Source organism: Camelus dromedarius, chromosome 10, assembly GCF_036321535.1.
Source record: "Camelus dromedarius isolate mCamDro1 chromosome 10, mCamDro1.pat, whole genome shotgun sequence".
Lineage (NCBI taxonomy): Eukaryota > Metazoa > Chordata > Mammalia > Artiodactyla > Camelidae > Camelus > Camelus dromedarius.
Genome location: NC_087445.1, coordinates 66,392,035 through 66,418,917, shown reverse-complemented (window position 1 = coordinate 66,418,917; position 26,883 = coordinate 66,392,035). Strand labels below are relative to the sequence as shown.

The window sequence follows — 26,883 nt, the reverse complement described above, 5'->3', positions numbered from 1 at the left end:
TGTTCTTTCATAGTAAATTTTATTTTTTATATCATTAAAAACTGGGACTAGAATATAGCCCTGCCACTCTCCAGTCGTTGGGTCCCTACTGCTTCAGTGACTAAAATGGAATAACACCTGCGCAGTTGGTATCCCAGGCAACGCTGCAGCCTATCGGGCTTGGTCATCTGGCACCCCAATTTTCTCACCTGGCAAAAATAAAAAATCAAAGAGATTATGCATGTAAAAGTAGCTGATAAAATACTGTGCAAATGAAAGTTATTACTACCATCATGGTTTTCGTCTCCTTAGCTGTACAGTGACGGAGTTGAATCAAGTGTATCTAAATCCCTTTTCTTCTGTAATGGTCAGTAATTCTACCTAAAATTGGAGGTAATAATGTTTCTAAGATGGATCCAATAATAGTATATACCTCACAGGGTTATGGTGAGGATCAAAGAGTCAGTATGTGCAAAGCACTTAAAACAGCTCTTCTTCCTCCTCCGCATCCTTATTGTTCTTGCTTCCCCCCTTCCCCTTCCTCTCCCTTCCTCTTCCCCTCCCTCTCCTCCTCTTTGTCCTCCCTCTTTCTCCTCTTCTCCTTCTCCTCCTTCTTTCTTCTCTTCCTTTCTCCTCCTCTTCCTCCTCCTCTTCTTCTCTCCACCGACTGCTTTCTTAGCATTCCTAACATTTTGTCTAGTACTCCCAACACCCACTCCAACGGTTTTTAATAGTTGTTAATTATCACTCCAAATTGGATCAATTTGTCTTACTTCTGCTATGTCTTGATTACTAATGTTCTTTATATTTTCAGGTCTATATTTGAACCCCCAACTAACCTTGAACAAATAATTTAACCACAATGAGTCCTTTTTTTTCCCCAATAAAATGAGTGTTAAACCAGATAATTGCTACAGTCTCTTCCACCTCTTTAAATCCATCCTTCTAGGGTAGCAGAAGGAAGAATTGAGGTAATTTACTGAGTACTTTGTATACATCCGATACTCAATAAATGTAGGAGAATGATGGTGATTTTATACTCCTCACCCTAGCTTTTGTTTTTGACATTATTTTAATGTTTCTTTCTTACTTTTATTTTTCTCAATTCACTTCAAATAAATTCAGTTTAAGCAATGCTTATTAGCTCTTCAAAGAATGCTGCTGAACACGCAGGTTTACAAATATCAATGATGCATAATCTCAGTACTCAAGTGTCTTATAGACTAGCTTCAGCTGTAAGGAAAGCAAACAAAGAATTCTGTTATAAGAAGGAATTCCACGTGTGCCCTAAGGGAAGTACTTAATGCCGCTGACCTTCCGAAGAAGATGAGCTCCTAGATGATTGCTGAGCAACCAAGAATGGTGTCCTGAAGATGATCAGTCTTGTCTTAAGGGGATTTGAGGCAGGGATAGTAGGCAGGGTGAAGTGGGGCACCCTTCATAGAGAGGACATACCAAGGGTGGGAAATAAAGCTTGATCTCTGAGGATAGCAGGTTATTCAGTTGGCTGAAGTATAGGATATAGATGTTGGGGTATTAGGGGTGTAATATTGGAAAGGAGTTTGGGGATCCTAGAGATTCGTATATGATTCTTAATAGTTTAGCTTAAGTTTTAGCTGAAGGGTAACACCATTGGGGGCTTGCCAGTAGACCTTCAGAGTTCTCTCTATCTCAAGCTCTCTTTTTATGTCTTCTCCATTTCTCTCCATATCCATGAGCTCTAAAGGTAAACTCCATGTAATGTTTAGTCTCTGGCCTACCCTTTCCTTCTCTCCTTAATCCTTTATAAATATTTAACTGAAACTCACGCCACTGGCAAAAAGTGGTGTCCCTTCCTCAGATTTCTCCTCCATCCAATCGTATTGCTCTACTGCTACAAGGGCCATCTCTACACACAAGCCTTGTGCCCAAGGCTTTGGAAACTCCTGAGAAGAGTTTAGACTCCTCTTTGCACTGCCCATCTGAACCAAAACCCAGGTCCTACTTGCTATTGGTAAATGAATGAATGCAGGAATGGCATGAATGAATGATTGAGTGAGTCTGTAGACATACGGAGGCAAAATCGCTCGCCACACAGATCAGTACATGCCTAAAAAAGGTCAACATAATCCTTGTCATTTCTTTAGGTGGATTTTCTGAAGAGGCAGAAATTCCTGGCATCAAATATGTCCTTTCTCCCTACAAACTGAATTTGGTTGCTACTCCTCTTTTTGTGAAGCCTGGGATTCCATATTCTGTCAAGGTAGATGAGAGGGTTGGGGAACTGCTGAATGTGACTGTCTTTTTCTGGAAACGTAGGGGTGCCAAACAGGGGAAAGATGACAAAGAAGCAGATCACAGAGGGAACTCATTCTGCGAAATCTGCCTTTCCTGTAATGCCATGGGATAGGGGTGGGAAACTGCAGGCCAACTTCAACCCTGGGAATGATTTCAACCCTTAGGGCAAGTATCAGTATGTAGTAAGACACCCTGTGTTAGGCATTCCCTGAATAACATGGCATTAAATGATACGTAAATAAAACCCTGAAAGTCTATAGTTCAAAAACTAGTAATATTTAAAGTTATTTGGCAGCATGTTCTTAAAATGTCTTAAGATGGAGATATTATTCCTTGAAAATGGACCCCTTTCTCTCATTTTTTACTTCCTGTGTATCTCCGAGGGCCTCCTTCTGTGCTTTTCACTTTGCACTCTCTTCGGGCATAACTCTAAGACAATCTCATCTCTCTCTACTGCTCTCCAGCCTTTTCATCTCGACAGTTTCTGTCTCTGACTCTTTTCTCTAAGTTTTTTTTACTTCTTTTTTCCTTTTTAAATATTTTCTCTTTTTCATCCCCTTTTCCTTCTTAAAATGCGAATAGCATGGAGTTAAAACATTTATTTAACTTTTTAATTATATTTTATTATATTTAGTATTCTATATTTTATTATATATGATATAAAATATGTTCTATTATATACATGTTTTATTATATTTATAAAATGGAATTTTTGTCCCCTATCCTTTAGAAAGCTAAAGTAGAATTTTTTTTATTCTTTAAAGAGGTGTTGCTTTTAAAAATCAACTTTAGGATGATTAAAATGGGTTACTTATTACTTACTGTGAGTCACTGGCTTTTAAGAGAAAAAAATTTACCAAGTCCCAAACAAGCTTTGGACATACTTATAACTTCTTACATACATGCATTACATATTTAATAATATATAACATATTATTATATAATACATATGAAAATTTATAATATATATAATACATAGTAATATATAGTATAATAAAATATGAACTGTCATTATGCAGAATATATTTATTATTTTAAAATATCTTTTATATATTTCATATGACATATAAATATAAAATAATATAAAACATATCTGTGGAAATTCTATATGACCATATGTATGGTGATGCAAGGTAGAATTTAAGGAGAAAAAAATGCATTTTTTTAATTTCTCATATCCAAGGGAATCATTCCCAGAAGTGATTGCCTAATTTTCTCCTTTTTCCAGTTCTTAACCAATTGAAGAAACACAGAAATTCGATAGCAGAAGACCTTGTCACATTTGGCAGATCTAATTAGAATGATATTTAAATTCTGAGTCTTCTTGATAAACGGGGGAAATCCATTCAAGAATGATTTAACTAAATAAGATTAAATCTTTCTACATATAAGTTGAGAACATGCTTCTCTTTACTGAATTAAACATGAATAATTTATACATTGGTGGGGAGGAAGGAAAATTATTTCAGAATTGCTATGCTTTAAAAGAAGTGATGAGCTGTTGAAATGAATTTGGACTGTTCTGACAAACAGGTGCAGGTTAAGGATTCTCTTGACCAGTTGGTAGGAGGGGTCCCGGTGACTCTGAGCGCACAAACTCTCGACATAAACCAAGAGACATCCGACTTGGAGTTAAAGGAAAGCGTAACACGTTCCAGTGACGGAGTAGCTTTGTTTGTGGTGAATCTCCCATCTGAAGTGACAGTGCTGGAGTTTAACGTGAGCTGAATCCTCCTGTTAAATTTTCTAGGACAGTGTATACTTTTGACTTGTGTGTTTTGGCCAATATGTAGAACAAATGTGGCAGATTTTGTACATGAGTCCAGTGAACAGTTCCACACTTCCGCATCCAAAAAACAAACAAACAAAAAGCACCAGAAGCAATCTGCTAATCCATTGAATGGTCCTTGAGGAAGATAAATCTATCAGTATTTTATTTGGGATGAATTATTTTCTCTCACATCAGTGAAACTGTATTAGAATCGAAAAGCTTCAGAACAGGTATGGCAGTAGGAATCAGTGGTAGGAATAGTCTCTTTTCCCTCCCCCAACTTTTAATCTCTTTTCAGGGCCACAAACGAGTCAAATGTGGAAGCCTCTCTTTTTTTCTAGTTGTATGAATCACTCTACCTGAAAGGTCACTGAATAGTCTCCTCTCCCAGCAGATAATATTTAGGGTCCCAATCCTAAATTATAAAAAAAAAAAAAAAAAGAGTAAATTAATAATGCATGTTAATGACCCGAGTATGCATATATTCACCATCATCTACTGAGCCCTTACAAAGTGCTAGTCATCCTGCTAAAGCTTTATGCAAAATACATTTAATACCCATTTAATCAGCTCTATGAGTCAGAGAATATTATCTTTGCCATTTTGCAACTGAGGAAACAGAGGCTTTTAACCTCTCCTATGGTTAAATAACTTATCCAGACTTAATGAATGGTGGCTTTTGGATACAAACCAATGCATATCTCTCTGGAGCACAAGCTATTAACCCCTTTGCTGTCGAAGGCCGATAATGCTGCCATGGTATCATTTCTGCCCCACTCTGTGTTTGTAAGTCCTCCTCTTGCCACTGTCTCACGATGAAACTGGGCCAGAGAGTCTGTGTGATGTCCATTCACAACTCCTGTTCCCAGTCCTCAAGACCTCCCCACTGCTACCCTTCTCTTACCCCCAATTCCTGCCATCCCACCCTATAAGAAAAGGAGTCCCAAACTCACCATGACACTTCAGGAAGGGTGCCAATATTTGTTCCAGGGGCATCTTTTTCTCTTCATCAGACTTTCCCTGATAATAGCTCATATTATCCCAATGATTGCCCATAGCCTTTGTAAAGTCACTTGATACCATAGCTGAACCTACAAACATTGGAGTAATGGAGTGTTTTTTTTTTCTCTTTAGCATTTGGCATTGTTAAATTTAGAAATTTATAAAGCAGAGGATTTAAAAAGTGTGTTTCACGGAAGACATTACACCACAGTCCACGTGTTTTGTTTTATTTTATTTTTTTCCTTTTCAGGTCAGGACCCAGGACCCAGATCTTCCAGAAGAAAATCAAGCCAGCAAAGAGTTTCGAGCAATAGCATATTCATCTCTCAGCCAAAGTTACCTCTATATTGACTGGACTGAAAACTATAAACCTTTGCTTGTGGGAGAACATCTGAATATTGTTGTTACCCCCAGAAGTCCATATATTGACAAAATAACTCACTATAATTACTTGGTAAGTGTAATAATGACAGATTTATATCTGTCTATTACCCCACCTGATTTTCCTTTGCTTATAGAGAAGCATTAGAATGATCCCTTTCTTATGTTCTTACAAAGCACTTTCCAGAACATCACCTAATTTGTTAATCAATTTTTCAAAAGCCTTTGAGACAAGGCCTGATTTTCATGATCATTTCACAGACGAAGAAACTGAGAGACAAAGAGGTTAAAAGACTCACTATGGTCACTACAGCTTGGAAGAGGGAGATTGTGATTTGAATGGGGAACCTCTGACTGTGTGATCTGCCTTTCACAGAAGAGAGACTGATTCCTCCAGAGAGCCTGATTAAATTCTCACATCATCTCTTTTCTACTTCATAGGCAAAGATTACATGCTTAGAAATTAAAAAATAAATGAGGACCCTAGATCATATTGACTGATGAATTATTAGGTGGCCTGTTTATGGACTATGTACCAAAGCTTTATATGCAGCCCTGCTCTCTAAGGACAATTTAAGGGCTGTTTGAGGACATTTTGGCTTCATATGATTTGTAGTTTTGTTAACCTTAAACCTCCAATTTAGAACCTAATCTCTGCTTTAAAACTTAATTACCAAATAAGATGCCCTCCACTTACTCATCAATATTTTTTAATCAATTAAGCAAGGAGATGTTAGTGACAGTGTGATGACTTTAAGCAGATTTGGGGTCAAATTTTAGCTCTCTGATTTCCTAGCTAGGTGGTTTTGTACTAAAATCAGTACGAGATTTAGTTAATTCCTGAACCTCAGTCCTTTCATCTGCACAATAGGGACAGTATTCCTATCCTTCTGATTAGTACGGGAACTAAAGGAATTAATTAAATGTGAAGTTCCTGGTCCATAGTAGGCCCGTACAATGTTAACTTTCTTTTTCTTTAACATAATTTCTACTCCAGCTCCAAACTCCATCCTGAAGCAAAGGTTGTGTTTTTGTAACTATCATTGCTGCTGCTGTTTATTTTTAGATTTTATCCAAGGGCAAAATCGTTCACTTTGGCACAAGGGAGAAACTTTCAGATGCAGCTTATCAAAGTGTAAACATTCCAGTGACACAAAACATGGTTCCTTCAGCCCGTCTTCTGGTGTATTACATCGTTACAGGAGAGCAGACTGCAGAATTAGTGTCCGACTCAGTCTGGTTAACTATTGAAGAAAAGTGTGGCAACCAGCTCCAGGTGAGCCACATAGCATAAGTCTAAGTCACAATCAAATTTTCTTCTGAATTGGGGGGGGAGGTGCTGTAAACACAGCTATCTGTGAAGTTTTGGGTCATATAAATGACTTTTTTTTTTTTTTCAAATGATCTTTTAGGTCCATCTGTCTCCAAGTACAGAGGCATATTCTCCCGGTGACCGTGTAACTCTTAATATGGCAACTGAGTCGGCCTCCTGGGTGGCTTTAACGGCAGTGGATAGTGCTATATACGGAGTGCAAAAGACAGTCAAGAAGCCCCTGGAAAGAGTTAAGTAGTGCACGGCCTTGGTTACTGGGATTGCCCTATGCAGTGCTTCACAAAGTGCGGCCACTAGGGTAGGTTGTGGGAAAAGAATTTAGGGAAAACTAGACCTGCTTTTCTATAATCTAGTTGAAACAGTTCTTAGGAAGACAAGCCGTCTTCACATTAGTCTCTAAAGCCCAAGTCTATCCTTTTTTGCTTTTCCAAGTACGGAGTTAAGCACTTTAGAACATACGACCATGACAGTAATTACATTCATGGGGCCAAAGTGCCGCTGATTGGGAGGATTTGGAGATTTGGGAGCAGGGGGCTTTATAGTAGCAGCACCAGGGAAGAATGGATAGGCAATCTCGGGGGGGGGGGGGTTGTTGGTTTGTTTGTGTTTGTTTTTGTTTTGGGGAGTTTGGTTTTCTTTTTTAACTTTCATTAAAATCTGTGGCTGAGAAGAATGTGAAAATGATTCACTTCCCCTAAGTTCCCATTTATCTTGGCTATGCTCTGCTACTATTTTCTAGGCTTGAATTTCTTTGAAGAAGGAAGAAAGAATTGAGAAACTATTTAGTTAAAAACATTCAGAAAGGAAAAAACATCTAGGATCAAAATTAAAACTGGAAAAAGCCCCCCCCAGAAAAGTTATCTTTTAGAGAACTTAGAGCCTAGAGCCTTCTTCCCAAAATACAAGAGATTGTGCTCTTTTTTTTTTTTTTACCAACTTAGAAATGAGCTTGTTTGTTAATTCACTCGTTCATATATTCACCCACTTCTTTTTTGGACATTATGTTGATTGCAGTATGCTTTCTATGCATAAAACAGCATAGGTCAATTTCTAAGAATCATGAAAGTTTAAGACTTAGTTCTCGATTTAATTTTGAAGAGGTAAGCATTTTTAAGTACAAAAGGACAAACTAAAGGAATGAAGTTGGGAAATTTGGTCTTTGGCCATTCAATAAATGAGTGGCCTGTGCGTTTCACAGATTTGTTATAACCATGTAACAACTCGTATCTTTAATTTTTCAGAGAAATGATTTCTACATCTAAATTGGCTCAACCTATTCAGATTTTCACCTTTAGTTAATTCCTAAGAATTATTAGATTAACTAACTACCTTTGGACAGGTATTTCAAACTTTAGAGAAGAGTGACCTAGGCTGCGGGGCAGGTGGTGGCCGCACAAATGCAGAGGTGTTCTACCTGGCTGGACTCACTTTCCTCACCAATGCAAATGCAGATGATGCCCAAGAAAATGGTAAAACACTCAGCAGTTTTTGTTTATTCTTGAAATTGATTACTCAAATTTACATTGATCATCTGTCTCCCAGACCTCATTTTTGTCCCTCCTCCATAATATTCTCTATGCTGATCTTAGAATAACATGAGTAGGTAACCTCCCAGTATAAAAGGTTTCACTGGCCTTCAAAATAGAAGACAAATTCTTTATGGTAATACTCAAGGCCTTCCATGATCTCCTCTGCACCTCTTTCCAACTGTGTCTCATTCCACTCTACATGACCTTACGTTTAAGCTAACAGAACCAAGTGTAGTCATTGGGTGGCACTGGGTCATTTTTCATCTTTGGGCTTTTCGTTATCAGGATTGCTTTCTCTTTTAGTAGCCTGGAGAAGCTAGTGGACGAATCATCTCCTCTTAAGAGGCCTCCTTTGATAGGGAGAATACTGGAGGGACTAGATAAATCTTTATAAGTAATATAATCACAGTACTTCATTGCACATTCTTACACTTTGTTGCACATCTTGTCTTAGACACTCCATTGTGGGCTTGTTAAGGGCAAGGACCCCATCTTAATCATCTTCTTTCCATGGTTTAAAAATTGTTCATAATTATACTTGATACTATTATTTGTAACAATATAGCACAAAAAATAATTAAAATAGCATACTAACAAAAACTTTGCTCACTTAGGCTTAGATATTTCTCTTTAATCAGTGGATCAAAAAGGTTGCAGACTCAAAGCCAAATTCAGTTCAAGCAAGTCAAACTATATTGCAGTAGATTGTGAGCTCCTCTAAGATAAAACAAGTCATATTGAGATGTGTAGTGCAGATTACCTCATCGAAAGCAGTCAGTATTGAATGAATAAATGATTTGTGAATGTTTTAAAGACTTAAATAATTTCATGAAATTTTCCTTTTTTTTTTTTTTTTGAAATTTTATCTCCTTTTTCCCCTTCCGTCTTCTTTATCTTTTTAAAAACAGATGAACCCTGTAAAGAAATTCTCAGGCCAAAAAGAATGTTGCAAAAGAAGATAGAGGAAGAAGGTACTGTAAAAGTTTCATGTGGTTGTCAAAAAGTTATGATCATATCATTCAAAAGCTGGAGAAAATGAAACATTATCTAATTTCTCATAATTCAAATAGAATGGGTGAAAAGAAAGATGTGTACAGATGTCTGGCTCACTTCCCTGAGAAAGATTAATCCAAGTAAATCTAATAGTTCATTTGCCATAAATTTAATCTGAGGAAAATAAATCTTTATTATTTCTATCTCTAAAATATAAAAGATTAACTTTCATTTGTCACAAATATTTCCTGTCTACAAACTTCATCTAGTAATTAAAATCATATTCTTCCATTTTATTCTAACAAAATCCGTGATTTAATTAACTTTGAGGTACACCTAGAAATCTATCTCTTCTCTTGCATACGTTTAACAGGTAAGTGTATTTTGGATTATTTTTGGAGAAATAAGCCCAATAGAAATTATTTTTAAATAATTAAATGGAGATAATGATCATTGACAATGTTACAACAGAAAGAACATTGAACCTGAAGTCAGTGACCTGAGTTCAGTAATAAGGATGTTTATAGTAATATAATAATACTTTGCATTTGTACATAAGTCATTTTAATTATAGGATATTTAGCTTGAAGAACATACTTGCCTAGTGGTGATAACTCTCTTCAAATATTTGAAGGCTTCTCAGATAGTTAACTTATTTTACTCATAGGATGCTGAACCCAAGGTACCAGTTTCAAAAGTTAGTATTTAGCTTAGTTACAGGAAGCCCTTCACCGTTTTGTGTGAATCAGAATGAACTACCTTATGAGGCCACATTCTCCCCATTCCTAGGGTAGTTCCAAAGGAGGGCCGGTCAGTCAACTAGCCGTGGCTGTTGTGAAGAGGGGGTTCTGTGGCAGCAGAAAGCAAGTATCCCTCAAGAGCCCTTCTGAGACTGAGATGTTATGAATATGCATAATCAATCACACTTGTATCATTGCCATTTCAGCTGCCAAGTACAAACATGTGATGGTGAAGAAATGTTGTTATGATGGAGCCCACCGTAATGATGATGAAAGCTGTGAGCAGAGAGCTTCCCGGATTACGATAGGCCCAAGGTGCATCAAAGCTTTCAAGGACTGTTGTGCCATTGCACAACAACACCGTTTCAATGAATCTTATAAGAATATGCAGTTGGGAAGACTACGTAAGTTAGACATTTTCTATCGGAGAATATGAGGAATTTGGTGTAATTTTATGCTGCCAAGAAAGGCGGTTTTCATGCTCTACTTAAAATGGAAAGTAGAAAAGATAACTTGTAAATGCTTTTAAGAAAAAAAATTGTTATCATTTTGGGGAATCAAAAGACAGAGCAGAGTGCACTAGTCCATAGTCAAGACCCAGGGCAAGTTTGAATCTGACTCATTCTACAAACGTGAATGATTATTTATCCTTTCTGAGCCTCAGCCTCCTCATTTTTAAATTAAGAAGCTTGGGCCAGATGACCTCCAAGATGCTTTTGAGTTCTAAAATTCTATGGTTCTGTGACATTACAACCGTTAAAAATTCTGTTTATATCTATACTGACCAAATATATAGCAAAAGATTTCTAAATGTGGCTTAAGTTTAGGTGTGCCTATATAAAAGTTGAAATCTTATTTCAGTTTCAACTACAATATTTGTTTTCAGAACTTATAGAATTCTCATTAATATGTTTTCAGAACTTCTAGGACTTTCAATTCAATTAGGTGTAATCAAAACAAACAAAAGCAGAATGATAGAGCTTGTTTCATAATCTGGTTGTTTTGCTTTAGAGTATGTCTTTTTTGTGTGTATTTTTAAATTTCACATTCTTTTTTTATTGAAGTATAGTCAGTTTACAGTGTTGTATCAATTTCTGGTGCACAGCATAATGTTTCAGTCATACATATACATACATATATTTGTTTTCATATTCTTTTTCATTATAAGTTACCACAAGATATTGAATATAGTTCCCTGTGCTAGACGGTATAAACTTGTTGTTTATCTATTTTATATATAGTAGTATTTGCAAATCTCCAACTCCCAATTTATCCCTTCCCATCCTTTTTACCCCCTGGTAACCATATGTTTGTTTTCTGTGAGTCTGTTTCTGTTTTGTAAATAAGTTCATTTGTGTCTTTTTTTTTATATTCCACATATAAGCAATACCATATGGTATTTTTCTTTCTCTTTCTATCTTACTTCACTTAGAATGATGATCTCCAGGTCCATCCATGTTGCTGCAAATGGCATTATTTTATTCTTTTTTATGGCTGAGTAGTATTCCATTGCGTATAAATACCACATCTCCTTTATCCAGTCATCTTAACAGTATGTCTTAAATGCCATCATTCTGAGTGATATATTTCTGCAGAAATAAATTCTTATTGCCATTTACTAAAATCAGATTATTAGATTATATTTAGGTTATTTTCAGATTTTTTGCTTATTGCAGGAAGTATTTTTTCATGAACAATCTAGTATATATCCACTTTTTATTGTACAATTTTTCAACTCTAATCATCTGGTTTGGCATCAGCTACATGAAATTCAGCCTCTGCAGCTCTCTCCTCTCTGGTTCTCTGCCCCTGTTCGAGACAGCTTGGTCTCCCAAAACTCTCATGTGTGGCACTGCAGTTCTGCCAGGGTCTGCATGGGTTCCTCTGTTTGCCCTGAAGCCTGTAATCTGCCTTCAGACAGTAAACATGGACAACTTCAGGGTTCACCTAATCTTTCCCCCTTCTCTGAGGGATCATTGTCCTGGGTCACTTAAGCTGTAATATCTAAAAACTATCGTCTCTGGTTCTAGATTTTTAAGGCAAAGGGTAGCTCCAGTCCCTGTGAGTGCACCTTAGACAGAAGCAGACATTCTTTCCATTTTTATAAAGGAAATATAAATAAATTCCTGAGGTAAGGCAGAGAATCATATAAACCTCCCTATTTTATAATAGAAAAACAATTATTGCAGTTTTTAAAATATAAATGACTTATAGACTGATCAGTATTGTGTTTAATTTCCAGAGCACTAAACATTTAGCAATTTAAGAAATAAATTGTTGAAGATACTTTTATGCTTTATGCATTTTGTCAGTGCTGTTAGTGGAGAATTCCTAAGGCCTTTATAGTTATATTTTGAGATCACTGTACAAAATGTTTCATTGACCTTTCATTAAATACATGTTATTGATGAATGTCCATATTTTAAAATTCAGCTCAGTAAAGTTTATGTTGTTTTTCCATAATCAAATATACTTTTTTTCCCAGAGATAAAGGCCCTTTTAGCAGTAACCAAACCAGAAATAAGGAGCTATTTTCCAGAAAGCTGGTTGTGGGAAGTTCATCATGTATCCAAAAGGTATTATATTTCTTTGACATTCCTCTGAAAAATGTGGGAAAATGCAAATATTATGACCAAAAATCTGGAAACTACCCATTTCCCAAAAGTTTATTTAAGAGTTAAGATGATACTACTATGGGGTCAAATTCTGTTTTCTTTTTCTTTTCCTTTTTCTTTTAATGTGTGATTTGATTTGTTCTAATAATTGGTTCCAGGTCATGATTAACACTTGGGGAAGAAGGGTACTATTTCATTTAATTTCACTCCATTTCAGTAAGCCTTTACTGAATACAATGTATGCTATACACTGTATTACGCAGCCATTTTCATCCTGAAAATCTGTACTACAAAGCAAACGTGGATTAATGAGGAGAAAGGTTCTTTTCTCGTTAAAGTCCTTTATTCAACACATGTTTATGGAATGCCTACTCTGTACCAGGCACGAAAACAGTGATGAAAACTGCCCCGTCCCTGAGTGTCACCCATCCTCAGGTCAGGGGCTCAAAGCATGGGCTTTCCAAGGAGCAGTCAAGGCAGGGAGTTCAGGGTCTGGAATCAGTCTTCTAATGGGTCTCCTGGTCTCCACCCTTGTCCCCTATAATTCCTACCCCACACTGCTGACATTGCCCCTCAGCTAACACTTCCCCTTGTAAACCTTTCCACCACTGTCCCCCACCCTACCAGTGACTGGATGAATCACCCCTCCCAAGGAACTCTGTTGCATGTATCACACAGTGTAATAATGGCCTGTTTACATTCCACATCAAAATGTAAATACCTCCAGGGCAAGGACTAGATTCAGATTAGTTTTATATCCAGGACCTGGCATGGGGGCTGGCTTGTAGAGACACTAAAATAAATGTTTGGAATCAATGCACACTGCCTCTGAACTTTTTAAAAGCTTTATTGGTAGAGTTATTACAGTGAATTGCAATTTATATACTTAACGATTTCTTCCACTACGCTGCAAACTGCTGGAGAGCAGGACTGTATCTAAGAGTGCTGTATACTCAGTATTTAGTGCCGTACTTGACACGAAGTTGGTGGACAATAGCTGTTTGTTGAATGAAATAAATATATAAGCTTGATCTTAATCAGAAATGTTTAGTTATGTCAACTTTGTTATGAGCAGTGTTAAGATGCACTATTTTGCTTCCCTGTTTTACGACATCCTACACAATAAACATATTTTTTCCTTTGATTTATATGCTTTGAATTTGCAGTGTTTCAAAGGCATCCTTCTGAATCTGAATTTTCATCATATAAGTGAAATATCTAAAAGCATAAAATGAGGAGAGTTACTAAATACATTTTTCTTGCTTGATTTTTCCTTAATACCTATTGTGATTTTGTGTCATTGCGATTTTTTTCTTTCTTCTAAGGTAGTATGAAGCAAAAATTCTGTTAATGAATGCTGTCAAGTTGGGTTAATCAATCCTCCACTGTAATTTGAGTATCATCATTTTAAATTTCAGAAACCAGTTGCAGTTTGTGCTACCTGATTCTCTAACTACCTGGGAAATTCAAGGTGTTGGCATTTCAAATAGTGGTAAGCAAGTTGAAGTTATATATATACTCACATAAGGAGTGATTTCATTAGCAAAACGTAGGTTTTTTTGTTATTGTCTATTTTAGTTTACCCAAGAGTTAAGTGGTGTCATTTATTAAAATATTATTTTTAGTGCATTATGAAAAGACTTGGATATGCCCACATCTTTGATCACATTCATTTCTCCTTTTGCTCTCTATTAGCCATCATTTTATAAATGCTGATATGAAGCCCCCATTTTCCTTTGCTTTTGCTCAGTGACTAGAAGATTGAGTAGAGTTAGAGACAAATATATGATTTCTCCTCTGGACTAATGCCTTTTTGTGGTGGTTTAGTGCAGATACTTTATAAATAACTTCAGTCCTGGCTTGTTTGTCTGTTTGCTATTTTTTGTTCCTGTAAATCCTGATTTCCAGAGTCAAATTTTAAAACCCATTAAATGGAACCAATAATGAATATCTAAAAAAGAGATTTGGTGCTTTAGTCAATAAACATTCTCACGCCCTAAATAAAATTAAATATTTGTTGGACAAATGAAGTTTTCTGTTAATACCAATAATTATTGAATGAAGATCAATGGTAAAAGAGTAGATCTTAAAAGTTCTCATCACAAGAGAAAATTTTGTAGTATGTGTGATGGTGGATGTTAACTAGACTTATTGTGGTGATCATTAAGTTGTCCGCTTGAAACTAATACAATGTTATACATCAGGTATATCTCAATTTAAAAAAAAATCAGTGAGTAGAAAATTCAAGGACATGAGGTGATAAAGCATGAGAAAAGCATGACCTAACGTTCCTTTTTCCCTGAAGCAAAACAAATCTGAGACATTTTAGTACTAATAAGGCATTTGTAAGAATTCCCTAATATGCTTCTACTTTGCGCTGAAGGTATATGTGTTGCTGATACTCTCAAGGCAAAGGTGTTCAAAGATGTCTTCCTGGAAATGAATATACCGTATTCTGTTGTACGAGGGGAACAGATCCAGTTGAAAGGAACTGTTTACAACTATAGAACGTCTGGGATGGTGGTAAGTAGGTATTTATGATATGTTCAAATAAATGGAAAAAAGGAAGAATTCTATGATTTTCTGAGAATTCTATGAATGGAATTATCACATACATAAAAAATAAAAACCCCACACTCAGTGAAGGGATACAAAACTGAAGAAGAGTTAAGATAACTATTCATACAAAAAGTCCTTAAGGTAATCAATGTGCTGTGGAGCTCAGAGAGAGATGAGTTCTCATTTGGTTTATTCAGCACCCTGGACTTTGAGTTCCTTGATCTCCTTACATCGAACAGCACTTTCCTTTCCTCCATTTTAGCCATTTATACTCATTTTCACTTTGCAGACCTTGTCATCCCCTCCAAAAATTTTATTTCAAGCATCTCACCAACTGACCATAACCTTCTACCCAAGTCCTTCTGACTTGTTACTTTGTAGCTACAGTTCTACAAGCATCATTGAATCTTCCAACCCATTAACTCCCCTACCTTTTTTATTATCCACTAGCCCTCTCATGCTTATGTCTTTATTGTTCAGGTTAGAATTCATAAGCCATCATTATATGATTGCACTGATCCTAATCATGTCAAATCCCTTGATCCCCTTTTGCTCTGGTGTTTACACCATGAAAAATTCCAACCATGGTCAGACCCACTATTTGTCTTCTTTTTGCCAACACACTTCTAAAGAGAATTATAATCAGGCTGACTTAAAAATCACAAGCACAAAACTTTATATTGGAACTCAATGCAGTCCAAAAATCTGACTATATTTTTTTAAATCTCTAATTTCATTCTTAGACATGAGTGTTTTAGTGGTCTCCAAACATTTTGCTTACATGTCCCTAAATTTTTTTGGAAAAACTAAGTACCCTATTGGCACATTTTAAATTTGGCATCTAAAATTTTTCATCATAAAGTTAAAAGAGTATATATGCAAATCTATAACTTTGGGAATATTAAGTATTGATATTTTTAAAATAAAGCTTTCATATCAAAATTTTAAAGGTATACAGCACAATCTAAATAACATAGCAATCCATTTAAAAATACCCAAATAAACTCTTAACAGCAGACTATATATATCATTCTTTTTTATCTGTGAACTCATATTTCATTCCATTCTCCTAGTGTCATAGGTATTTTATGCTTGAATATTTTCTGTTGATCATGCTATCATACTTTGATGTAGACAAAAATATGTACATACTTTGAAATTGAATTATTTTTAAATTTTATGATTATAAGACTGTGTCAATTGCTTGCTGATTTAGTTTAAAATGTATTCAGGCATTGTCCTGATTTGTAAACCTATGTAAGGGAAACTGACCTGCCTACAATATTGAATCTTTTACATTCCTTCATCCTTTTGCTTTATGTACTAGATCAGGATCAGCAGTGTATGAGCCTTGGGCTGAAACTGGCCTGCTCCTTCTTTTTTTATAGCCTATAATCTAAGAATGTTTTTCACATTTCTATAAGTGTAGGGGCGGGGAGAAGAAGAGGAATGTTTTATGGCATGTGAGAATTGTATGAAATTCAAATTTCAGTGCCCATAAAGTTTACAGTCACACTCATTTGTGTAGGTATTATCCATAGCAGAGTTGAGTGGTTGTGATGTAGACCACGTGTAATGCTTTCATTGCATTGCACTACTGCTTGGAGAACCACAAATTGCAATGACACAATTATAACTAGACAGTGATGTGTCACACATCTCATGGTACTGCCATATTTTGTCTTAATTTTTAAATTATCAGTGCATTATTCATCATACCAAAAAACAAGAACATCTGTAATATCTCGGTTAATTATCTATTAATTACCTTTCCTGTTGAGTATAGACCACACTTTACTATTCCTTCACACCTAGTAACTTTGCATTGACCCTTGGACTTTCTTAATGAAATGTTATAGATTCCCTTATGATCCTCTGAATAGCTGACATCTTGGTTTGTGTGTTTTAGCAGGTGATTGGCTGAATCAGTCTCAAACTGAAATCTCAGTTCCATTCTTTTAGTCTTCGCTGGGATGCTTGGAATCTGTGCTGTGCATAGTTCAAGGGTCAGCCAGGTTTAAGCAAAGTTTATACACTGAACTCGGAGCTTCTTCACTTTTCCATTGTGGCGGCTGCTCCACACTCTGTCCCCTGGTTTTTCAAGCCAGTAAGATGGCAGGTTGTACCAGAGCTTTAGCTAATCCTCAGGGAACTAACAGTGACTGCCCACAGGTTAAAACAGGCAGGACCCTTGCCCAGTGTCCTTCCCTTCTTCTGAGTGTCACCTTCTCTTCCACCCTCTAGTGCATTCAGGTAGTTTTTTTTTTTTTTTAATGCATATTTTGTCTTGAGTTTATAGTCATTATTTGCAGAAGTGTTATCCAGTTGGAGCTACTTGGCTATTTCTGAAAGCAGAACGACTGCCAAAGTTTTTTGGTTTTTGTTTTTTTGATATCAGTTTCAAAGTTCATTTCTAATATCAATTTACTAAGGGTTTTATAGTGAATATAAGTTGAATTTTATCCAATGACTCTTCTATATCTCCCCTTCCCCAGCCAACTCCTGGGGGAATCATAGGCTTCAGGTGACCCAATAGGTTTCTTTAACTCCTGCCCACCCTGGTTGTTGTGTTTCCTAAGAAGATAGTTAAGAGCAAAAAGGAATTTGCCATTTTTGAGAAATTCCTCAAAATTAGTCATTGAATGTTGGCACTCTTTCTTGTTTACTTGCTTGATTTATTCTGGATCTCACAGATTTATTCTTTTGGGTGTAGTTCTGTCAGTTCACTAGATTTTGAAGAGCAGATAAAAAATATTCACTACTTGAGCCAGAAGTCAGTAGGTACCATTATTGTCCCCATTACAAAGATGAAGAAATGGAGGGGTCAAAGAGGTCATGCAGTCTGCTCTGGTCACACAGTAAGTGGCAGAGCCAAGATTTGAAACTTGGTCTTTCCAGAGCCAGAGCTTGTCTGTAAAACAAGGGTACAAATAAGAAATTAATAAGAGACAAGATTGGAAAAGTTAATCAGGCACATAGTAGTTAGCTGGGCGGGGCCTTGAACGTGGAGATGGAGTTTCAGTCTTTCAAAAACCGTCTGTTGAATACCAAAGGCTGACCTATACGTCACAAAGATGAATAAGACACACAGAGTGCCTGAATCTGGGGCTCCCATGTCTAAAACACAAAAAAGAGATGGTGTAACAAACGCTATCACAACAACATGATCAAAGAACTTCAATAGTGTTGCACCTGATTTAGTGGGTAACAGTCTAAAGAAGGTTAGATGTTTCTGAGTCAGCGCTGAGCTTTCTAGACATCCTACCACAGTGCTAAGCTCTATGGCAACTTGCGTGTGTGTTTTAGAAAATCTGAAATGAGCTTTCTCCTTGGCCTTAGAATCTAAGGGATTATTTAACAAGTACCAGGAGAGAATTTGTGTCCAGACAAATAGAGTCAGGGCATGCTATCTTATCATAATGTGTTTTGATGTAATTGTTCACTGGTGATATTTCAGTTCTGTGTTAAAATGTCTCCCGTGGAGGGAATCTGTTCGTCGGGAAGCCCAGGCATTGACCCTCAGGGGAAAAGTTCCTCCAAATGTGTGCCCCAGAGAATAGAGGGCTCCTCAAGCCACGCGGTGACCTTCAGCGTCCTTCCTCTGGAAATTGGCCTCCACAACATCAACTTTTCACTGGAGACTTCGTTTGGAAACGAAATCTTAGTGAAAACATTAAGAGTGGTGGTAAGAAAAACATGCTTTTTTCTGATTGTTTCAAAAACACATTTTTCTTTCTGGAAAAAAAAGTTATTGTCAACTCGTGCTTAACAGATTCAGAAAGAGAGACAGAGAGAAAGTGATAACACAGATGTAACAAAATGCGAACCTTTGGGGGAATCTGGGTAGAGGTTATCTCGGGTATTTTTGGACTATTCTTATAACTTTTCTTTAAGTCTGAAATTATGTTTTTAAAATTTCAATAAAACAGTGATACTTGCTTACTGTAGAAAATATGAAATACAAATGTTTTGAAATCTGTACCAGACATTATGCTAAGTCACGGAGCTACAACAATAAATAAGACACCAACCTATACATTTGTAGTTCAGAATTTACAGTCTAGAAAATTTTCCATTTTGTAAATGAGTTAACAGGCCGAAAAAAGAAAGAAAACGATCATTTCTTAAGTACTGTTTACCCACGCAGTCTGTTGAGTGTTTTCATGTTATCTTATTGAGATTCTTGCCAAGATTCTTAATGACAGAACTGGGCCTTCCTAGGTCTTCATTCTCTGAGTTTGTTTGCAGCCATGAAATTCACTTCAGTGAACATGTATGGACTTATTTTGTGCAAGCCACGTTCTGTGCATCTTTGCACAGTGGTTCCATGCCCAGACTCTGGAGTCACACTGACTGAATTTGCATCCTGGCTCCACCACTTCCTAGCAGTGTGACATCGGATAAGTTTCTTTTTTATTTTTCATTGAAGTATTTGGATACATCTCTTGATCTCTCTGGGTGCCAGTTTCCTCGTAATGATGAATCAGAGTAATAATAGCACCTATTTCATGGAGTATTCTTGAGGTTAAATGAGCTAATACATACAAAGCACTTTGATCAATTCCTTAGCTTATAATAACTTCTATTTAAGCTCTGATTATCATGTAAATAGCGAGAAAAATCTTATTCCTGCATGTATGCATGTAAGTATTTTAACATACTTTGCCTTCTCCAGGAAAAAAAAAAAAAGATTTTTTAATTGGAAAAGTAGTCAAGTTGATCCAAGCATTCAGGTCATATAAATTTAATTATGTTCTTAACTGAATGTCTTTTGCCTTTATTTTAGCCAGAGGGTGTCAAAAGGGAAAGTTTTGCTGGTATTACTCTGGACCCAAGGGGTATATACGGTAGGCAAAATGATTTTGTATTTTATATCTTGTCTTTTCCTCTAGAGAGGTATGTAACCTGAAACACTATTTTTCAAAATGTTAATTGTCTACAATCAGAGATATCTACTTAGTTCACTACCATTCTTGATAGCACATGTTTTATTATAATCTGGATGGATTTAGAACAAAGAAAAATAATCCCATTAGCTTTAAATGCAAAGAATTGAAATAGTAATAATTGTATGACTTCCCTTATATATTAGTCATTTTCTATCCATCACAATAATAACTTGCAATATTTTCTTATAGAACCATCAATCCAAAGAACACGTTAAAAAGTCATTTCCATGCTTATTTAACATGCATTATTTGAAAACACAAAAATGCTGATTAATTACTTTAAAAAGCCATTTCTCATTGTACTTACTTCCTTGCTTTGCCTTCAATTGAGATACTCTGAATCTTCTCAATGTTAGAATTTTGCAAACATTTGAGTACTTAATCAACGACTAAATACATATGTACTTATGAAATTTAGAATATGCTCAGTCAATTTTGTTTTGCAAAAATAGACTTCTGTAGTTCTTATTAAATGGTTGAAATTTACCTTCGTGTTGCATTGCATCGCATCGTTTTTCTTTTCTTTCAGTGATACAGCAACTTTCCTTACTAATCAAGACCATTAGACTCTGCCATTTCCTCTGGGAAAGCAAAGAATTAAGACATTTACATTTCAAATCAGCTGAGTCTCATACACTGAATAAGGATGACTTCAACAGATTAACAAAAAGAAAAATCCATCCTATGTACATATATCCACATTGCAAACTTTTTTCTCTAATTTTTTCTTCACTCAGACCTCCTCCAAGGCTGTGAAGAATCTATGGGGAGGGAGATTACAAGTTCTGAGCTTTTGGCCTCATGCAGTTACATCACACCTCAAGTCACTGCATCCTTTGTCTTTTCTGCCTCTTCACCCTTATGCCTCCTATTCTAACATTATTGCAGACAGCTTTCCAAAAGGCCCTGTCTTACCCGTCCTACGTGTGAACATCAGGGCCACCAGATGGCAATTATCCTTTATCTGGGAATACATCTCTCCATTAAAAATCTTGGTTAAAAAAAATCTCTATGCCTCTTTCCAGTCTTGTCATACGACTTTTTCCACTTACCATTTTAGATAACTTAGACTCAGGCAGCTTTGTTACTTTCCAGAATGCTAACTAGGGTAAAGATGACAACCAATTCTGTCCAGTTTATTTGAGATTTTATTAAATACTTCCAATACATGTATATTGGAATTGCTATACCAGTATGATACTTCATGGAGCTTTTTTTTTTTAAAGGCTAAGATGTATTTGGAAAAGTAAACAGGCAATAATGTTAGAGGAAATCTGAGAAAAATATCAGTGAGGGAGAAGGAGGTTTTGGAACAAATTGTAAAGTAATAGTAATTAAAATTGTGTGACATCATGGGGAGGGCTTAGCTCAAGTGGTAGAGAGCATGCTTAGCACGCACGAGGTCCGGGGTTCAATTCCCAGTACCTCCCCTAAAAATAAACCTAATTACCTCCTCCCAGCCCTAACTCCCCCCAAATTAAATAATAAATAAATAAATAAATTTTAAAATTGTGTGACATCAGCTTAAAAAGAGACTAAATACAGAAACTCAATACTCAAGACGACCCCTCGCCTTTGGTTCCTACTTCCTCTCCCTAACAAGCTCTCTCCTGCAATTCTTTTCATATCTCAGATGCAGAGAGTTCAGTTCCTCACCCCTCTCACTTCTGGCACACCCTCATCCCTGGTCAGGGCAGGCCCCTCTCATGTTTTATTTGCTTGGTAATATGCTTGGTAAATGTCTTTGTGTAGGGAGGTAAGGTTGTATATGTGTATGTCTGTCTGTCTTTATTTATTTATTTATTTATTTATTTATTTATTTATTTATTTTTAGCTTTTTAAATTAAGGCAGAGTTGATGTACGCTATTTTTAAATTAAAGCATAGTTGATGTACAAGGTACAGGTGTACAGTATAGTGATTCACAATTTTAAAGGTTATACTCCATTTAAATTATTATGAAATATTGCCTATATTCACTTTGTTGTGGTGTATGTCTTTTTAAGATGTAAAACGAATTGTGCTATAGATCCTGTTCTATTTCTTAAGTCTTTCTCTGCTCTTAATTCACAAAGATATTGTTGTGTACTTTATCCTATTGGTTTTACAGATTTAAGTTATAAATGTTTTCATCTCTCTGACATCTACTTTTACATGTAATGTCTTGATGGACCTTTTATTAGGATCTCTGACGAGGAGTAAAATTAACTTCCCTTAGTTTTAGCTTTCTCTTCTGTACATTTTCCATCTGGTAGAAAAGTTGCTAACAAGAAATGAAATAGTCTAGGGCAAGTATCAATGGAAACAAGGGTAGAGGATCAAATTTAGATAATCTCAAACAACCTACTGTCCTACGTACCATATAATGAGCAAAGACTGTTTGCCAGTCTCTTTGTCTATATTGTTTTTACTGTCACAAAAACCCTTTGAGGAAAATATTCTTACCTTTATTTAACTGACGAGCAAACCAAGGCTTAGAAAGACAAAGTGTCTTGCCCAGTGACACATCTAAAGTGAGCTCTTTCTGAACTCAGTGCTCTTTCAGCCACACTTAAATGCTCTTAAAAGTCTTTACTGGGTTTAATTTTAACATCATATCCTCAGCATTTGTTAAAGGTTAATGAAGAAAGAAGTTACCTGGGAAACATTCCTATTTCTTCTGCAAAGCCATGTGGTTTGCCATAAAATGCAAAATGTCACTTTTTTTTTTTTAACATCTGCCATGTACCAGGGACTGTGTGGGACTATAGCAGTCTAAAAGAGATGGTTCCTGCCCTCAAAGAGCTTTCTTAGCAGGGCAGTAGGAGGGGGAGTCTGTCTGTGGTGACGCCGTGGGGTCTGCAGTAAAACTTCCTGAGTTCAGATGCAGCTTCACCTGCACTAGCTCTGTGGCCTTGAGCAATTTGCTTTCTAAGCCTCAGTTTCCTCATCTAGAAAATTAAAGTAATAATAATAGACCTAGCACACAGGGTTGTTTGTGAGGATCCAGTGTGACAATGCATTTAAAGAACTTAGCAGAGTGCTTGGTAGTCTACCAGGAGAATGATAAATGTTATCACTTTTATGAAATAAATCAATGGTTACAGTAGAAAATGCTCTGATACAGGCATGCTTAAACTCTGTTATTGTGCAGAGAGGGGAAAGTGTCTCATTTAGACAGACAGGAGAAGGTGGAAAGAATTTCAGGGCATGTTTCCCAGTGGAGCTAATCTTCACATTTCTTTGACTAAGGAATTACATGTTAGTTATTTTTAGGTTTCAGTTTCAAGAACAATTGTCTCTCTTTGGACAAAATGGCATGTTGCCTTTTACTGGTGAATAAGATTTTTATAACCTATTTGTTTCCTATCTTTTAATGACCGGGGGGCTTACAGTCAAATTTAATGCTTTATTTAAAGAGATTATATAAGCCTAGAGTTTGATAAAAATCTTTGATTATTTTTAACTTCCCCTTAAATTTTTAATATTGTTATTATAAAGGTCTTTTACTTTAAAAAGTTCCTTGAAGGTAGATATATTATAAATAATCTGCAGATAGTTTTCCCTCAAGAACTCTGTGTAAATCTAATAATTTTCTTTTAAATTTCAGGTGTTATTAGCAGACGAAAGGAGTTCCCATACAGAGTACCATTAGATTTGGTCCCCAAAACAAAAGTCAAAAGGGTTGTGAGTGTAAAAGGTAAATTAACAAGTGCCATTTTTATTTCTTATTTCGTTTTGTGTTTCAAACAAAAACAAATATTCTCATGCTTACTTTATTTCTCCTCTTCTCTACTCAGTCTCATTTGCAAATCCACCTCCAGGAGAACTCTGTTCCTACTCCCACCTTCATATCCCCAATCACTCTTCCAACTTGATTCATGTTCCCATTGTGGAGGTTGGGGGCTGTCGCTGGCCCAGGGACTTTTCTTAAATGAAGGTGCAGCTGCTTCCAGACTTAAAGGACTTTCCATGATCCTAGTGGCCAGTCCTGTTTCAGAGAAGGCTTTAGGACCTGCAGATGGTCCCAAGAAAGCAGCGCTGCTCTGCTAGAGTACCAGTACATTTGCAGAGTGGTGTCGTTAGTGGGTTTTATCCCTGGTCTCCAGCCTTTAAAAACTCAGTGACGTATCAAAATGATAGAATGTCCTGACTACATTTTATCTCAGGAAAACCTTGGAATCACAGAATGCTAGTACTGGAAAGAACTTTTTAAATCATGTCCAACTCTGTTGTTTTTTATATAAGAAATTGGTTTGCCTAGGATCTCATGATGAGGTATAGACAGAGCCCTCACGGCACTCATGGAGCATTCACAGTTCAGACTCTTTGCTTTACTTTAGGGATGTGATTGAATAATAGAGTTTATAATATCTAAAGCCATCAAGTTTGTGTGGCAACTAGTTGGCCATGTCCTCTATGCTATAATCTGCCCACCGTATTACACCATCTTACCCTCATATTACAGTGGTATTTTTAAGCCTGCCTCTGGTGTTTCTTTAAATCCATCTTCCTAACTAGATCCTTTTTTTTTCCTCTCCCCAGTTCCGAGAAGAAATTCAACTGCCAAGACAAAAAGGAAAAGATAGAGATGTTTGCTCTTATCTCTATTTAAAATATACTGTTACTCAGACATTAATAGAAATTTGATTGTATCTACTTTGATTTTTGTTTGTTTGTTTCAGGACTGCTTTTAGGTGAGATCATGTCTGCAGTTCTGAGTCAGGAAGGCATTGATACCCTTACCCACCTCCCCAAAGGGAATGCAGAAGCGGAGCTGATGAGCATTGTCCCAGTATTCTATGTTTTTCACTACCTGGAAGCAGGAGATAATTGGAACATCTTTTCTCCTAAGTCATTAACTCAGAAACAGAACCTGGAGAAAAAATTAAAAGAAGGTAAAAAAAAAATCTATTTCACATACTGTACATTAAAATCTTGTGATTTATTTACACTAATAGTTTAATTAAATGAATATGTAAGTTATTAATTAAACAAAAGTTTACTTGTAAAAGCATTTCAGCCACACACACACAAAAAATCATGAGATGGACCCTATTACACAAATAAATACTGTTTGCTGTAGCATTTTGGCTTAACTTACTAGAATTCCTGGATGAGAGACAAGACACCTGCATTCCAAACTCTACAGAGCACTTCCTTCCTTCTTGAATGAGCTCAAAATGTTCTACTTGATAATTCCCAATTCAAGAGATTCATATACTTCCTTAGAGAAGTTCAATGTTGGACAGAGCACATGCTTGCCGCCCAGCAGCAAAGGAAGTTTGCCGTTCCCAGAGGCTAGTAAAGCACTCTGAGTAGACACGGGGGTCACTGAAGCACTGTGTTCTCTTCCTGGTGCCTCACAGGGATGGTGAGCATCATGTCCTTCAAAAATCCGGACTATTCTTACAGCATGTGGAGAGGCGGAAGTGCGAGCACTTGGTAAGTAGAAGGTTTTGACTTGCATTTTCATATGGTAGTTAATTAACTAAAGAACAGCAACCTTAATGGAAACTCTGTTCATCTAGTTGCTCAGGCTAAAAGCCAGGTCATCCTCCACTGCCCTCTTTCTCTTACGAGCCACATCTGATCCAGCAAATGCTTTTGGCTGCAGCTCCTTCTCACCCATCCCAACACCCCATCCTGATCCAAGCCATTCACATCTCTTCCCCAGGTATCAGCATGGCTGGCTCCCTTACCTCCCTCAAGTCTTTACCAACAGTCACCTTCTCAGTGAGGCCTCTATTAATCATTCTGTCTAAAATCACATCTCATTCCCATCCCAGCACTTCATATTCTTCTCCTCAGCTTTCCTTTACTCTTTAGAATTTATCACAAACATTCTTACTTACCTCACTTACCATTTGTCTCACCACTAGAATGTAAGCACCTACATATAGTAGGTGCTCAATAAGTACTTATTAGGTGAAGCATCGTAACTTCCAAAATTCTGATGATTCGAGGGAAAGAGAGTCTGAGCTAATTAAATTCACATGGCAATTTATTTTCAAAAAACACTGTCATGCTTTGACAAATATTTAATAAAAACACTGTGAGAGGTGCTTTGTAGGTTCTACTGTATGACACACTTTTAAGAAGTTTACAATCTGGAATAATTGACTTTTAGATTATGCCTTTTAACTACTGAGAGCCCCCAGAATTTCATCCTTGACCCCCTTATTTTCTGGAATCTCTCCTTGTGCAATCTCATCTTTGCCCATGACTTCCGTAACTTCTATGCAGATGATTCCCTAATCTGTATCTTGAGGCCTAACTTCTTTCCTAAGCTCCAGATCCACATTTCTAGGGGCCTGGGAGCCAAAGGCCCTTCAAACACACTCTGGGCCAAATTCATTATTTTGTTCCTCTGTTCCCTCAGTCAGTGCATAACCATACTCTGTACTTTGTATTCTGCTGACCAAGTTTGACTCCTCTCTTTCCTTTTAGCTCTACATCCAATCAGTCACCAAGTCCCACAGATTGTACCTTAGAAGTGGGTCTAACCATGTGTGAATGGCACATTTTAAAAGACACATAGACTCCTGGAGGATAACACCCAGGATGCAGGGAGTGGGGGTTGATGCAGACCGGAACCACCACAGCAGGAGCTGGGAACAAAACACCTGGAGAACAGAAATCTCCACAAGAAGATGTGATAGCCTCTCAGGAAACCTCTAGAGCCTCTGAAGAGTTCTGGGCTAGACTGAGTGGATGGTGTTCAGTCAGAAACATAGAGTGCTTGGGTCCCACCTTACATCCAACTTCATAAGTTCC

General features: G+C 36.7%; 1 protein-coding gene and 1 long non-coding RNA gene across 2 annotated transcripts in view; one reads left to right on the top strand and one right to left on the bottom strand.

Annotated features, from left to right (window-relative positions):
* The window catches only part of C5 (complement C5), a 75,003-nt gene that overhangs the window by 21,377 nt on the left and 26,743 nt on the right, over window positions 1-26,883 (top strand). Inside the window, exons 10-25 of the mRNA XM_031450343.2 lie at window positions 2,106-2,221; window positions 3,790-3,975; window positions 5,280-5,483; window positions 6,477-6,686; window positions 6,823-6,972; window positions 8,083-8,212; window positions 9,181-9,243; window positions 10,212-10,409; window positions 12,491-12,581; window positions 14,039-14,112; window positions 15,004-15,143; window positions 18,637-18,864; window positions 19,966-20,026; window positions 23,717-23,806; window positions 24,792-25,004; window positions 25,476-25,551. Coding sequence (XP_031306203.1) covers window positions 2,106-2,221; window positions 3,790-3,975; window positions 5,280-5,483; window positions 6,477-6,686; window positions 6,823-6,972; window positions 8,083-8,212; window positions 9,181-9,243; window positions 10,212-10,409; window positions 12,491-12,581; window positions 14,039-14,112; window positions 15,004-15,143; window positions 18,637-18,864; window positions 19,966-20,026; window positions 23,717-23,806; window positions 24,792-25,004; window positions 25,476-25,551 — 2,230 coding nt within the window. The remainder of the gene's footprint in view (window positions 1-2,105; window positions 2,222-3,789; window positions 3,976-5,279; window positions 5,484-6,476; window positions 6,687-6,822; window positions 6,973-8,082; window positions 8,213-9,180; window positions 9,244-10,211; window positions 10,410-12,490; window positions 12,582-14,038; window positions 14,113-15,003; window positions 15,144-18,636; window positions 18,865-19,965; window positions 20,027-23,716; window positions 23,807-24,791; window positions 25,005-25,475; window positions 25,552-26,883) is intronic.
* On the bottom strand, window positions 48-20,703 carry LOC135322307 (uncharacterized). Its single transcript, XR_010382801.1, has 4 exons — window positions 20,616-20,703; window positions 4,981-5,118; window positions 4,387-4,442; window positions 48-188 (listed from the first exon to the last, which is right to left on the bottom strand). It is a non-coding gene; the product is annotated as an uncharacterized LOC135322307 (long non-coding RNA).